Raw genomic sequence first — 15962 nt, 5'->3', positions numbered from 1 at the left:
GCTCCAACAACCTGTTTAAAAAAAAAAAATAAAAAAATAAAAAAACGACAAATCAAGGCGGATATTTTCTCTCTGGAAATTCCAAGTGCCCTGGATCGTCGCTGGGTATTTTGCTATTAAATGTGCGGCTTTATCCATAACGTTTGCCTGGGAGTTTTTTGTTTATTTATTTATTTTTTTTTTCCCTGCCGGAGCTGGCAGCCTTTAGAAGAGAAATGTCTTTCCCCCGGAGCCATTTGCTTCAATAATTGCTGCGGTGTGAAGCTGTCGCTGGTTGCTGTCACCAAGGGGGACAGTTCCTAAAGGTAAAAGCGCCGCAGTTCTCCACGTGCTCCGAGCATTGGAAGTGACCCTGGGCAGGGATCGGGTGTCCCGCCTGGACTCGTACTCGTCCGGGGCTGTCCTGAGCCCGGGCAGCTCGGGCACACACGGGGCTCCAGGGGAAGGGGAGGTGAGGGATGCTGTCCTCATCCGGCTGCCCGCGCCACGCACAGGGTGAGCTTTGCTCCCGTTTCTTTCCCCCGCGTTGTCATTCCCCGTCAGGAAAACCCCTCTCCGAGGGGTGCCCCAGTGCAGGTTTTTGGGCAGAGGGGGATTCCTGTCCCACGGAGCGAACCGGGGCTGCGCTGTTGGTAACGGGGAGCGAGCTCCCGGCCGAACTTTCCCAGCGCCGGGAGGGGCCGGCGCTGCTCTGACACCATTTCCAGCTCCCGCTCCCATCCAAAATACCCCCAAATAATAATAATAAAAAAAACCAACCCCAAACCATTTCCAGCCAGCTCCTAAGCCGCCCTGCCCTGCCGATGGAGCCGCAGCGGTTCAGTGGGTCTGAACCCACGGGGGAGAGGGAGGGAAGGAGGGAGGGAGAGGGAGGGAAAGAGAGGGAGGAGGGAGAGAGGGAAGAGGCAGGCAGGGAGTTCTGGTTACCGCTGCCGCATCGCCGCCTTCCTTCGCTTCTGGCTCCCAGGATGAACCCCCGGCGGGGTCCGGCCGGGCTGCGGGGGGACGGCGGCAGCCCCGGGCAGCTGTAGCCGGCGATCCGGCCGGGAAGAGCCGCCCGCCGCCCGAGGATGCTCCGCGGGCTCCCGGCCTCAGGAGGTGCCTCTTCCTTCGGTCAGCTCCAGGTAGGACCGTGAGCAGGGAATGCCCTCGTCCCCTGGATGTGCCCTCGCAGCCGCGGCTCCCGCTTGCCCAAACTGGGTGGGGAGAGGAGACGAGAGGTGAGGGGGCTGCAGGTGTGACCCTGCTGGGAAACCGGGGTCAAAATCCAGATCTCCCCTATCCAGGGATGTCCCCAGCCGTGTGTAACCCCACTGTGGTGTCCATCCCCTGGTAAAACGGGTACCGAGGTAGTTGGCCCCAGGGCGGACTGATTCGGGGGTGAAAACGTGGTGATGAGTGATCTCACTTGCCGGATTTCACGGGTGTTTCACACGGGGGAACATTTTGGCGGCCCCACATAAAGACCAGGACCAGTCAGGACAAAGCCAGGGCAGCGCTCTACTCGCTGTCCTGCTGGGAGCTTGGATAAAATGCTGGAAAATAGAAGATCCACGAGGCACAGGTAAGTAATTAAAAAAGCCTCTACTGGACCTGATGCCACGAACACTTCTGTGTATAATCAGCACTTTTAAAGCCAAGTAGTTATTGACAAAGGATTTGCCAGCATGAGGACGCCACGGCTGGATTTGTTCTCCTTTGCCCAGGAAGAATTTTTCTCCCAAAGTACCAAACTTGATGCTTTAACAGACACCTGAATGCAAATACTCAGTTCAACTGCTAGAGGAGTGTAAAGTTCCAAAGACCAAAAAATGACTGTGCCAAGAGGCAGCATGAAACAAAAGGGCAAAGCACGAGCACCAGGCTCACCTGCTCCAGGTGCTCCCCCAGCCTAAAATGGGGGGGTTGGGAAAGAAACATCTGCAAGGTAACATCCTGCCAGGTCCTTATCCTACAGTGATAGCATCAGGACTCAGCAGCAGTCACAGATTTAGGAGTGATATTGGAATATCTTCACTGGCAATTTTCCCCATTTTGATTTATTTTATTTTTTTTTTTGTACAACCTGCATAATTATCACTTCTCTTCAGTGCTATTTTACTTCTTCTTTCATGTATCTTGAGTCCGTTTCCAAGGGAGAAGAGCAAGATCCTCATTCTATCTGAAATACCATTTTCAGTTTTGTTTCTCTTTTGCATTAAGATGAGGAAAAAACCACAAACAGTACTACCTGTCAATGAGGCTGCAGTAAATAATTTGGTTTGGGGGCACTGAGTTTTTGAAGAAGGGGGCTTCTGTAACTCTGAGAACTGGACTTTTGGAGCCCTGGCAGTGGGAACAAGAGCCTAAGGAAGAAATTTCCTCATTGCTTTGTTTATTAATGTGAGAGGAAAGGGAGTTATTCCTGTTCAGCACAATGAAGCACACGGGTTTACACAGGGTCAGGTTGCTCTGATTCATCCCGTTGTGGACAGTTGCTTATCTGTGCTGAGATCTGGGGTATGGAAGAGAGCAAGTAGGATAAAATTGCTGATTCACGAGGCCACTCTGAAATAAGTTAAATATGCCCATTAGGATCAGGGATGACAGGAACATGGGGGTATTGTAGGAGTAGAGGGAGCATTAGAAGAAGAGTCTATTAGCATTGGAGAGAAAGCCAGAGAGGGATGGTTGGTACTCAGCAGGTGAAGGGAGGACAGAGGAAGGAGGAGAAGGCTTTTAGGCTGAATGTTTGGGGGAAAAAAAACACTGCCAAGATGAGAGGGAAGGAGGGAGTGCCCCAGGGTGCTGCTCTTTTCCCTGCCTGTGAGAGAGGATGCCCTTGGCTGGCTGCCTGCCAGCTGTGTTTGCATCACTGGTGCCAGCGGATTAAGTCAAAAAGTGTCCAAATATGCTCCTAAAAAGGACACAAAGCACCTGCAGTGGGGGTTGGACTGCACTGGGTGTCCTGTACAGTGTCCCTGCATTGATGGGCTGAGCTCTGCAACAGGACGCCTCCAGCCCCCACTGCAGCACCTCTCCCTCCATCCTGGAAAAAGGAGCTGGCCTTACTAAATACCCAAACTGAACATTTTTTTGTGGGTGTTTAAAGGGCCAGGATTCATCCAGAGAATTTTACAGGTGGCTTGGAAAAGCGAGCTGATATTTTAAAATAGAAGCAAGCTTCCTTAGCTTGGCTAAAGTCCCTGGGAATATATTTCTTTTTGACTCCTCAGTTGCAGCACTTATTTCCTGTGACATTACCAGAGCAGCGACACCTCCTGCCAGACTGTTTCGGTTTGAATCACTCCGAGACACAAACTTTTTGCTGGTTTTGAGAGCAAAATTGCATTATTGGTCTGAGGATGTTTTTTTTGGCTTTTCGAAACACATGTTACGAGCAAGTGCTCATGGTTGGGTGGACTACGTCAAGGTGCTTTAAGGGCTAATGGCTCTTGATTTTTTTTTCTTTTTTTAATAAGGAGGAAGATGTATCCTCTGGTTCAAAAGATTCTTGTGCCACAAAGGCCTTCCCTCTTGCCATGACCTCGATCCTCCTTTAGGCACCTGGCTAGGGACAGAGGCAGAACCCAAGGACACCTGGTCTGGGCCGTTGTAACCATTTTAATAATGAAAATTTCCACACCCGAGGTGACACTCCTGAATCTGAGCTGGGAACGCTTTTCTGAGCGGATGAGGCCCAGGAACGTTTGTTCTTTCCCTGTAAAAATAAAGATGTAGCTATTAAATGGATGAATGTTGCCTGCAAAACTCCCCCTGTGCCTGTGCTCTGCCTTTGGGGGAGCGGCCGTGTTCAAGTTGTGTTTATATAATCTACTGGGACTGCGGTTAACCACTGCTAAATCAACTCAAAAAATATGACCCAGAGGAGGAAATGGTGCAAATTTGCTTCTGAAGCAGCAAGGTTAAGGAGTTACGGTAGGCCAGGTGGCTCTTCTGAAATTGTCTCACTGCACGATGGGACAAAGAAGTGAAACTTGAAGGGACTCTCGCTCAGGTACTGAAAATGAACCAGTTTATATTTTAAAGTTTTCTCCTTTTATTTGACCATATTTTTTTCTTTGATTGCTGTGAAAAATGTTTCTCTCCTTATTGTAGCTGTGCCAGTGTTTAGGCCATGTTGGCCATGCCCTTGAGAATACAGTTGTGTGCACGTATCTGAATATATGGTAAATGCTATTTCATTTGGCTTGTATTCTAGAATGTAACTCTCTCTCACCCTAATTTTTCCTTCTCCAGAAAATTCATAACTTCACTTTTACTGTACCTCTTTTCTTTCCTTTTAATTATTCTTAATTCCCCCCTTAATAAAACCCAAAGTGGTAAATTAAAAAAAAAAAAACCAAAACAAACCAGCCCAGCCTTTTACAAAGAAAATTCAATCTGCTGTTGGAGTCACAGGGTCAATCAGCTAAATGGGTATTAGTGACATAATGACAGAGCATAAGCCAGGCAACAGAGCAGGATTTGCAAATCCATAACAGCAATGCTCCTTTTCTATCTCTTGTCTAATTGATGACTTAGGGACTCCTGCCCGGCGTCTGGGACAGAGTCACTCCCTGGCCATAAAACATTGTGGCATTTCTGGAGATCCAGAGGCACATTTTAAGCATGGAAAGCTTAAAAACAAACCCCAAGCCTCAGACACGTTTTTTTTTTTTTTTTTCCCACTCAGATCCCATCACAGAAGGCCTGGGAGGGACTGGGAAAGGAAACCCCCTCCCTCCAGAGTAGCACTGCAGAAAAAAAAAAGAGACAAAACCCAAAGAGACAAAAATAATCAAAGCAGAAACACAACAAAACAAGCAGATGAGCAAAACCCAAACCAGCCCCCCAACAACAACAACAACAAACCCACTAAAAAAACCAAAAACAACCAAATTTTAAAAAAGGAAGAAAAAGAAATGGAAAAAAAAAGAGAATCTGGCCATAACTAATGAGCCCAGCAAGTCAGTGCTGAAGTGACAGAAAGTGGTGTGTGTGAAGAGGAACAGTGCCTTGCTCTGTCTTGCTGATGGACTGACAAGGAGACACCATCCTGAGAGCAGAGGGATATCAGAGGGGAAAAGGTTCAGTAAGGGCAGCACAAAAACTTCTTCCCTTGTCCCACACTTTTTTTTGGGTTTCCACCCTTTCTGCCTGCCAGTTTGAGCGAGCACACTGTTAATGTACATAAAATTGGCGACCCAGCCACTGCTGAACCCATGCATCACCAGAGATGTCATTTTGGAGAGCTTCAGACTGGCCCCTGCTCCTCTGAAAGCCTTGCATTTAGGAAAAAAACCCCAAAAACCTAAATGTTTCCCGCTGTTCTTGACATTTTCTTATTATCTGTGTGTGCTTCTCTGTGTCATGCTGAGCTTATGAAAAAGCAATTTAGGGGCTTTATTCCAAGGAAAATTGGGAGCTAGCAGCTTTTGCTAGTACTTGTATTAGGGCATATGTTACATGCAGTGATTAGGAAAGGCAAATGGGAAGAATGCTGACTGCTGACTTGAACTGTGCAGGATTTGAGGCTGGAGCTCCTGGTCACACTCTGAAGTCGTGCCTCTGATTTTGGGGCTGGAGCTGTTTGAGTCTTTTTACAGAGCAGGGACCCTTGCAGGTGGTTTTTGGGTTTTTCCCTGGCTGATGTGCGTGACCTCAGTGCGAAACAACACCAGCCATGCACTGAACCCGACCGGAGCTTTGTCCCAGAAAAGTTCAGAAAAGTGTACTTCTTTAAACTGATACTCCTAACCTGTTCCTCAGGGGGACTCCAGACCTACTTCCCCGTCTCTGCCTCGGGCCAGACTGATTTCCCTGAACTGTGGCACAAGCCCTTGATCTCTTGGTGCTGTTCTGATGATTACGCTCATTAACAGACTATAAGGAGATGCCAGGTGAATTTTGATGCACTAATTAGGCCTTGGCACAGGAGCTACCGTGGCTTGGTCTCTGGGAAACACAGAGGAGTTCCACCAGGGTCAGTGGTGTGAGCAGAGAGACCCTGAAGCCAACCTGGTGCCCATGGCAGGACCTAGGAGGGAGTTTGTGCCGCTGGTGGAAATGGGGACTTGCAAAAATGAGAGTTCTGCAGTTTGGGATTAGGATCCCAGACCTTGGCCACCTCCTTCATAGGGTGGCACTGATAAATGACACAGAGAACTGACATTTTCAGCTCCCCTGAAGCTGCTGAGCAGAGCTTAAAGACTAACGCAAAAAAAGAAAGAAAAAAGAAGTAAAACGATGTCAAGGCGCGCCCAGATGATGATAAGCGTGTCTGGGACCAGGGGAGAAACAGATAAAGAGGCCTCCAGTGGGTTTTTGGCAAATGATGTGAAAAAAACCAACAGAAAGAAAGTTAGAAAAGTTTATTTGGTGTCATTTCTGCTGAACCCACACAGGAGAACTGCCTGGTGTCCCCTGAGGCTCTGGGATTTTCCATGCTGGCATCAGGACTTTCCTGGAGAAAATCGTAGATTCCCCCAGATTCCTTTGGGACACAGGTAGGATCCCATTGGGACATTAAGGCATTCTCTCGAGTTTGGGACTCCTGCCCACCTAAGGCACCTGAAAATTGTTGTTTTGGAACTGAGTATTTTAGAATTTCATATCTTGAAGTTGGGTTACTTTGATATTTTCAAGCTTGATGTGCTGGTATTTTGAAGAAGAATTATTTTAGTATTTTGGAACTTGGTATTTTAATATTTTGAAACTGGGTTACTTCGGTATTTTGGAACTTAGTATTTTAATAATTTAAATATGTGTTACTTTGTTATTTTAGAATTTAGCATTCGGGGTTTTTTGTTTTGTTTTGGTTTTGTTTTTTGTTTTTTTTTTTAATAGAGATTTTGAAACCCGGTTTTCTAACATTTTGGTGGAACAGCTTACCAGCATTTAGATTGTCAATTAAAAAAAGAAAGTTTAAGACTTAGCTGTGAAGTCCTGTGTATAGACACCCGAAAAGGCCAGCTGCAGGCATAGAAAAGAGAGAAATAAATATAAGAAAAATGTTTGAGGGGAAGGTAAAAGTCGCCTGGCTCATTTCCATAGGACATTCCTCAGATGATATTAGAATAAAACTACCAAAAAAACCAAGAAAGGGATGGTTTTATTACAGGTAAACTGCTTGATGTTGCACGTGCAGTGTATCAAAATGTGCAGATCCAAAAAAATAGAAAAAAAATTATAAAAGGAAAAAAAACTAAACAGAAAATGATAGCAATTGTAAAAGAAAACAGCCAAAAATTCTTACCCCCAGGAAGAAGTCTTGTAACAGAGGAATGGGCTCAGGTCCTCTATCTTCATTAGGAAGATTGGGAACTAATCAATACACATATTACAAAAAAAAAAAAAAAAGCATGATTATTTTCAGGTAAAACTCAGGACTCCTCCAAACCCTCTCCGGCAATAGCAGAGCCTCTGGTAAAAGCCACACTAAGAAATGAAAACCTGGAATTTTTAATGGACACAGGAATCAATTATTCAATATTAAATACCCTGCAAGGGAAGTTTTGTGATGCCTCCATCTCAATTGTTGGTGCCACTGGAACTCGATAACTGCACCCCTTTTTCAGAACAGTTAAGTTCAAACTAGGAAAATTATAAAAATTATAAATAACCCATCAATCTTTGTACCTTCCTAACTCTCCAGAGCTGCTATTAAAGAAAAACTTATTGGGAAAATTGAGTGCAAAAATCAAGTTTCAGGAAAGAGACATTCAAATTAAAATCCCCAAGTCTAAATATATGTAAACTTCAATTTTTATATTACACTGACTTCCCAGTCTGAACCTATCCCAAAGAAAATTAAGGATGCAGTAATTCCCATTGTGTGGGCCAGGGAGATTCCTGGAAAATCAAGAAGAGCAGAACCAGTGAGAATCAAATTGAATCAGACACAGGCCTGGTAAGACAAAACCAATACCCTTTAAAATTAAAGCATTGAAAAGGCTCATTACCTCTCATTAAGAAAAATTTAAGGTGCAGGTTGTTACTGAACTCAAATTCTGCCAGTCAAAAATGTTAGTAGTAAAGATTATGACTTAGCACAAGACTCAAGAACAATTAATAAAAATTGCTAACTAACCCAAAAATTGCTAAGTTACCCAAAACTCACAAAACCACACCAAAAAAAAAAAAAAAAAAAAAAAAGTAAACAAACAAATAAATAAATAAAATCTGAATGGCTCACTGTAATAGACTTAAAGGAAGTTTGGATTATTGGTCCACTCTTTGTATGGGCTTTTAAAACTGCCCATAAAGACTTTATTATCTGGCCTGATGATGCTCGGGCTGCTTTCAAACCACTTAAAAAGCACTAATGAGGTCTCCAGCTTTGGGCTTCCCAGATCCTGTGAAATCTTTTGAATTATTCCCTTATGCCAAGGATGGCCCAGCTGTTTGTGAGCAGTCAGAGCTACGCAGTTGATATTAAACCAGAATAAAACGCAAAAATTTATCAGTTAATCAAAGCATTATATCCTAAATTTCACCCTGGCGGATGGGCAGTCACCCCTGCTGGACAAGTAATAGTTTCTGAGAGAATAAAGTCGTGACAGAGGCTATCAAATGTAATAACTCTCCTGGAGATTGTTGGCAAGTTGACTGTACAGAACTTCCATGCAAAGAGAGCTGTAAATATCTTTTTAGTGGATCTCTTTTCTGGGTGGCCTGAAGCACCAACGTTTTGCCCCGTTGCACCAACGTGGCAAAAGAAGTAGTGAAAATATTTCTAAATCAAATATTTCCATGCTTTCGAGCTCCTCTAGGAATGTCATCTGACAGAGGGGTCTCGTTTTATAGCAGGAATAGCGAGACAAGTGAGCAGGGCCTTGGGAATTCAGTGGGATTTACACACTCCATGGAGTGGAAATGAAGAAAGAATGAATTATACTATTAAACTTAAATTATTACATCCAACTAGAACAAAATTGAGGAAAAAGACTGGATAACCTTGCAGCTGAAGTATTGCTCGTATCTGTAAGGTGCATCTTAATAGTTCACCAAAATCTTTGTTCGCCAAAAACACCTTTAGAGTTTCACGGAGGGATTAGTCCTGAGAATTCCTATGAAAATTTAAAGTAGCTGAAATACGAAATGTCACTAATTGCTGGATATGTTCTCAAGGAATGTTGATAGGAATGAGGCTCCACAGAATCACATGGCCCTAAGGAAAAATGTGCTATTATAGGACAAGAATGTTTCACTTATATAAGGGATGGGTTTGAAGCTCAGCAGACAGAAATTGATAGAAAAAGCAATAGAAGAGTGTCAGAAAGAAGCAAACTCTTTGATGAGGTTGGCTTAACTCATGGCTACCAAACTGGAGACTGCTACAAGGTGCATTTGTGGCAGTCATTTGTAAGCATCGTGGAGTGTTTACTTGATTGTGTTCAATGCCAGAGTTGTTGTTAACACTTTGTGCTGAAAAAAGAACCACTGTGTGTCACCGAGACTCACAAAGCAGCCACACGCAGACAAGAGGTTTTGCAGAGCAGAGGTTCCTCCGATCCAGCTCAAAAGCTGAGTCCAGCCAAGAGAGAGCCTCTTTGTTTTATTTCTTACTTTTTATACATTTGTGGGTCTAGCAGAAGATTGGCTTTTAGAGTTTTCACCTCTCAAGCCAACTGGCCAGACCAACTGTCAGTTACAATTGTTTTCAGGTTAGAAATATGCAAACAAAGGACAGAGAATGAAAAACAAAGGATTTGTTTATGTTACACCTGTGGGAAAAGTTAGAAAACTGCTCTTAATATCGTGCAGTAACTAAAAATCTGACTCCATTTATGAAAATCCAAAAGGCTATAAAAAACTCAGAAAAACCAGGGTAACAACTGTGACTTGTCTAGAAGAGACAGCCTCAAGAAAAAAGGAAGGATTTGGCAAATAACAAAGAGAATTAAAAAACTTCTGCTCCCCTTAAGCTGCTGGGAGAGAGCAGAGGCTTTTTCTATGTGTTCATTTCAGGTGAGTGTCAGAAGAGGCTGCAGCCCCCACATGGTTTGGTGCCAGGATTCCACAGCTGCAGAGACCCATGAAGTGCCAGTCAGTTTAAGAAAAGTCTCTAGGATATGAAGCAGGCATTTTTTTTGGCAATGCCCTTCATAAAATATTTTGCAGTTGGAGCAACAGGAGATGGAAAAAGCTTTGAGATAATTAAAAACTCTGATTTCTGACTGAGATCACAGAGAAAAATCCAGTATAATGCCATGCAAAAGGACTTTATATGAAACCAGAAAGATTTGTTTTGATGCAAAATGGGGATGGGAGGAGAGCTCAGCTTCTCAGGGATAAGGAGACAGTACCAGGGTGATTCAATTCCTGATACAGAAACTTCAATGCTCCAAGGAACTGTCCTGCCTGCACTAATCTAAAATGGTTTTAGTGTTCATAATTCTCCCTGTTCACCTGAAAACAAGGATTGAATGGATGGTTTTCGAAGAAAAATGGCCTTGGAAAGAGGAAGCAGCTGATGTCTCTTGTCACCCCTTTCCCTTGGAGTTCTCACAGTGAGTGCCAGGTTGGGCTTGGAGCAGCCTGGGACAGTGGAAGGTGTCCCTGCCCATGGCAGGGGTGGAACTGGATGAGCTTTAAGGACCTTTTCAACCCAAACCATTCCATGGTTCTTCTTATCAGGGCCACTGCCCACTCCTTGATCCCTACACGGAGACCTGCCGGGAGAGGATACATGGGCACGTGTGCCACTTGCAGAACTTCTAAAATAAAGTTTACAAATTTGCATGCATTTGCAAACATCTGCATTGCCCAGCTGTGTGCGTTTGCGTGTTTATGTGCGCGTGCACCTTGTGCTCCTTCACGCATGGGCTGAAAGGAGAGGGCAGGGTGGTTCTGGAAAGGCAGAATGGTAAAGGTGAGAGGCTGCTCACCCAGCAGACCACAACAAGGGTCTTTTTAAAGTTCTTTATAGTTCTGTTTGCAATGCTGAAACAAAAGGTAAATGATGATCACGTTACATTAGTCTGATTCCACCAAAATCTCGTAAAATGGTTGTGGTGTGTTATGGCACCTTGCACTTGGATATTTGTGAAAAGGTATTAATGGGTTTTAATAGAATGTTGCTCTCCATTGTTTTCTTTGTTCAGTGTTTGGTTTGTACATGTTCTGGAATTTCTGTCAGAGATCTCAGACTCTCAAAACAGTCTTCTGTGAGCTGCTGACAGGAACAAAGCTCTTGTAACCTCAAAACATCATCCTGTCCTGAAAACACAATTCAGCATATTCATGTGCTTCCTCCCAAACCACTGAAGAATCTGAGCACATTTTTGTATAATCTTTTGTGTATACATATAATATAACTGCATATGTATAATCTCACACAATTCTACATACGTATTTAACTAAAGCAGTTGTAAAGTTAATTACAAGACTACTGTGAGCTATAAATACAAGCAAAAGTCAGATCTGAGGAATACTCTACTTAAGGATGAAGTGAATTTAAATATAAGTGCCAGAAGAAATGTGAACTTTTGAAATATTTTCAAAATTCATTAGAGAATCATTGCAAAAATTCCAGTAAACCAAGACTCCAGTTCTACTTGTTTCATGCTTTTGAGAATTCTCACTGAAATCAATGGGGCTGTTCTTGGGGGGAAAATGAGCTGGATTTCGTTCCAGGGACACCTGGCTGGGCTTTCAAATGAACTTAAATCCTGCAATGCAAAACCTTGGATTGCCTGGAAAGGGGAATTTGAGCAAAAGGAAGGCACTAATGTGAATTTGGGGGAGCCTACACAGAACATTCCTGGTCAGAAGGCAGAAATCAAGTTTCCATGAAATCTGCAGCTCTGGGCATGGTTAATTTGGTTTGCTGTGTTCTCAGTTAGGGAGCCAGATACAATTCTTCATTAAGAAAGGGGAAGGTGGAAGGCGTGCCCTTCCCCCTGGTAAAAATTGCCCCATCCTAGTGCTCTAAAAGAGCAATAGAAGAGTCTGTGGCTTACTGGAATGAGCAACTAAAGCCTTAAACTTCTGTCACCAGGCTAATTTATGGAGATGTGTAACATTTTTTTGGCACTGTAAGGATTTGGGGTTTGCTTCGGTGATTTTTCTCTCACTCAAAATGTCTATTAGATTTATAACCAGATGTCCAGCTCATTAATCTCTTACATGGCTAAATGGGTGAATGTTACCCTGTTTTTTCTGAGTTTTTTATAGCCTTTTGATTTTCATAAATGGAGTCAGATCTTTTTAGCTATTGTACAATATTAAAAGCAGTTCTACTTTTTCCCACAGATGTAACATAAACAAATCCTTTGTTTTTCATCCTCTGTCCTTTGTTTGCATATTTCTAACCTGAAAACAATTGTAACTGACAGTTGGTCTGGCCAGTTGGCTTGAGAGGTGAAAACTCTAAAAGCCAATCTTCTGCTAGACCCACAAATGTATAAAAAGTAAGAAATAAAACAAAGAGGCTCTCTCTGCCTGGACTCAGCTTTTGAGCCGGATCGGAGGAACCTCTGCTCTGCAAAACCTCTTGTCTGCATGTGGCTGCTTTGTGTGTCTCGGTGACAGGTGAACATTGTTGGTATTGTTTGGACCTTTCTCACTTAAAAGGGAGAGGAGAATAGGACAAGCCCCTTCTCACCTCAGCATGTCCTAGTGAGTCACTCAAACTCTGCACAAGCTGAAACAACCAAATAAAGTGACCCACTGCTGTTTTGGTTCTGTTCTTTTCTTTTTTTTTTTTTCAGAGCAGCTGACCCAACTTCAAAAATGTGACTCATGGCCACTCCAGCAAAAGGATCAGGAGCAGTTTCTGGGTTGGGGCAAGAGCCCCACAGGACACAAAGGTGATGAAGATGAGAGGAACCTGGCTGGCTGTGCCTGTTGGACACCTGCTGGCCCTGGGACACAGGCACAAATGGAGAAACATGGTATTTAATTAAAAAAAAAGCAAAAAAAAACCCAAAAAACCCAACCAAAAAACTATCACTGATATTCTCTGCCCTCTGAAATGGATACATAAATCTGCTCCTTCTCTGGCCCTGGTGGGACTAAACTTGGTTTGTAGGATGCTGAAAATGGGGAGGAAGTTTGAGGTATCAGCCTGGGGAAGCTGGTGTCAGTGGACAGACAAGCTTGTGTGGATTTCTGAGGACATACTGGCTCGGGGGGCAGATTCAAGTTAAGCCCAAGTGTGAATGTGCCAGCAGAACATCTTGTGGGGGTGACAGGAGGAGAAATGCACGTGGGTGAGTGCCCTCTAACAGGCAGCTCTCTATCAGAGCTGACCTGGCTTTAAATCCCTGCGCAGGGAGTTGGGAGCGGAGCGCTGAGAGGAACCAGATTTTTTACGGATGTGCCGCTCCCTCTTGTTCCTTTCAGATGGATTCCAGAAGGTTCAGGCTGTTTGTCTGCCTGGTGGGCCTCAGCAGCGCCAGCTTCTGGGCTTTCTACAACTGGGCCGAATTCTGCGTGTCCTGTGAGAGCAGCCAGGGTTACACACCCCCCACGGAGAATTTCAGGAGGGTCCAAGGGGACTTCTCGCAGCTCCCGGACGTCGACTGCCTCAAGAACCCTCCTTTCCTCATCCTGCTCGTGGCGTCCTCATCCCAGCAGGTGGATGCCAGGATGGCCATCCGGCACACCTGGGGCAAGGAGAGGACAGTGGCTGGGAAGCGCCTGGTGACGTTTTTCCTGCTGGGGAGCCCTGTGGATCCCAGCCAGCAGGCTGGCATCACTGCTGAGGCCCAGAGGCACAGAGACATCATCCAGAAGAACTTTACAGACACCTATTACAACCTGACCCTGAAGACCATGATGGGAATCGAGTGGATTCACAGGTTCTGTTCCCAGTCCAGCTTCGCGATGAAAACCGACACGGACGTGTTTGTCAACGTTTTTTACCTCACTGAGCTGCTTCTGAGGAAAAAGAAGACGGCTGGATTCTTCACAGGCTTTTTAAAACTGCACGAGTACCCCATCAGGACAAGAGGGAGTAAGTGGTATGTGAGTAGGGAAGAGTATCCAGGAATGACCTACCCACCCTTTTGTTCCGGGACTGGATATGTTTTATCCAGCGACGTAGCCAGCCAGATCTATAACGTTTCGGAGAGTGTTCCATTCATTAAACTGGAGGATGTGTTCATAGGACTGTGCCTTGACAAATTAAAAATTCGGCTGGAGGAGCTTCACTCGGAGCAGACGTTTTTCCCAGAAAGGATCAGGTTCTCTGTTCCTCGCTTTAAGAAAATCGTGACGTGCCATGGAGTAAAACCATCTGAGCAGCTGAGCTACTGGAACCACTTAGTGGAAGGAACTCAAGGAGGAGTGCTCTAGCACTTACCCTGCTCCACTTAACAAAATTAAATTCTCTGCTTTTACAGGGCTGCTCCCCTCTCCAGCAAACTCCCAATTAACTCCAGCTCCAGCACATGAAAGACTTTGGAAATGGTTATTTTAATCACAGAACCAGGGTATTGTTAAGGTTGGGAAAGACCTCCAAGATCATTGAGTCAAACCTTTGACTAAACATCACCCTGTCAGCTAAACCAGAGCACGGAGTGCTATGCCCAGTCATTCCTTGAACACCTCCCTGGGCAGCCCCTTCCAGTGCTTAACCACTCCTTCTGTGAAAAAATTCCCTATTTCTGCCCCGGAACATGCAAAGCTCCTTCTCTCCCACTCACTCCCACCTCTGTGCATCCCTTCTCTACACAACTTACAATTATTATGATTATTCTTTTTTCCTGAAACATTCAGGCCTGCTAGCCTCCCCCCCAAATCTTGCTGCCAGAGGCCCGGGAATATTTCTGCTGTGCCAAACAAAAAGTCAAAGCACTTTCATTCAGGGAATAAAATCCGTACCATCTTCCTGGTCGCCCTCGATAAATTACTGCACCCATCTGTGCAGGCACTTAAGGAGTGATATTTGTAGCTGTCAGGATGCTCCCTCCTGGCACAGGAAGCCGCAGCCCTGCCCTTGCAGCCAGCTCTGTGTGGGCTGAGCTGCATCCTGGCACAGATCCCTCCTTCAGTCTACACCAATTTCTTTTGCAGGGATGGTAGAATTTGCCCATGCAATGCTCTGGGGACAGCCTTGGGCACTGCAGGTCACCTGGTGGACGTACAAAAGCTGTTCCAGCTGTTTCCTTGTGTGTGCTTCCTGCTGAAAATAATCCATGGTGGAGCCAGTGGAGGGTGTCCTGCTCTTCCTATTAAAATAGACCCTGGAGATATCTTTTATATTTGTGTCTCGCTTTGATTGCCTGAGAGCTACTGTGAATGGTTTGCCAAGGCTGAACTAGAGTCACTTACAGTGATTTAGACTTTCTTTTTTCCCCCCAAAGAGAAACTGGGTGTGTGAGGGAGAAGACAGGAGGATTTTTATCTTTTGAACAAGACCTAGTGGAAAAATGTGCTCAAGTAACCATTCAGGCTGGGAGCCCTATTTCTTATTTCATTCCCAAGCAAAGACTCATGAAATCTCTGGGATGATGATAAGTTTCAGAGATAAGGAGTGGGGTCTTTACAGCAGATGCTGAAAAATCCTTCAGGGCTCTGAGGAAGGAGAAAGGAGTTCAGAAATCCTCCCTTATGCAATGCTCCTGTTTGATTTTCCAGCAGGCACAGGCAAGGTCAGTGTTATCAGCATGGAATGGCTGTAATGTCTGTGGGAAGTGTTTTTTCCAAAAAGCAGTGAAAGTGGAGCTGTTCCCAAGGGGAGCTGAGAGAATCTGACACCCGGCATAGTAAAAGCATGGAAGAAAGACAGGAAAATAGATTTTATTATTTTGGTATTATTTATTTTTATTGTTTCTTTTTATTGAAAAGAAAGATTTTGTCTTTCTTTCTTTCTTTCTTTCTTTCTTTCTTTCTTTCTTTCTTTTCTTTCTTTCTTTTCTTTCTTTTCTTTCTTTTCTTTCTTTTCTGTCTTTTCTTTGTTTTCTTTCTTTCTTTCTTTCTCTTTTCAAATCCTTCTTGGCGAGGATTTCCCAAGTATCTCATTTTACTTGCCT

At 44.5% G+C, this 15962-nt stretch overlaps 1 protein-coding gene across 6 annotated transcripts; it reads left to right on the top strand.

Annotated features, from left to right (window-relative positions):
• Positions 1–946: 946 nt before the first annotated feature.
• B3GALT5 (beta-1,3-galactosyltransferase 5) lies at positions 947–15784 on the top strand. 6 transcript variants are annotated; one of them, XM_058419472.1, is made up of 4 exons: positions 947–1124; positions 6387–6488; positions 12701–12878; positions 13330–15784. In XM_058419472.1, exons 3-4 carry the CDS (start codon positions 12798–12800, stop codon positions 14281–14283), a joined length of 1035 nt encoding a protein of 344 aa, XP_058275455.1. In that variant the 5' UTR covers positions 947–1124; positions 6387–6488; positions 12701–12797; the 3' UTR covers positions 14284–15784. The 6 variants fall into 6 exon arrangements, with proteins under 6 accessions (XP_058275455.1, XP_058275457.1, XP_039912726.1 ...); XM_058419474.1 differs by having other exon boundaries at positions 12696–12794; XM_040056792.2 differs by having other exon boundaries at positions 12696–12878.
• Positions 15785–15962: the final 178 nt, after the last annotated feature.

Source organism: Hirundo rustica, chromosome 2, assembly GCF_015227805.2.
Source record: "Hirundo rustica isolate bHirRus1 chromosome 2, bHirRus1.pri.v3, whole genome shotgun sequence".
NCBI lineage: Eukaryota > Metazoa > Chordata > Aves > Passeriformes > Hirundinidae > Hirundo > Hirundo rustica.
This window is presented reverse-complemented; position numbering and strand designations above follow the sequence as displayed.

Excerpts from the sequence above, each read along its gene's own strand:
- B3GALT5 (XM_058419473.1), top strand. The coding sequence starts at position 12,798 with ATGAAGATGAGAGGAACCTGGCTGGCTGTGCCTGTTGGACACCTGCTG. Across the intron at positions 12,879-13,329 it reads GGCACAAATGGAGAAACATG|ATGGATTCCAGAAGGTTCAG; the intron begins GTATTTAATTAA and ends TGTTCCTTTCAG.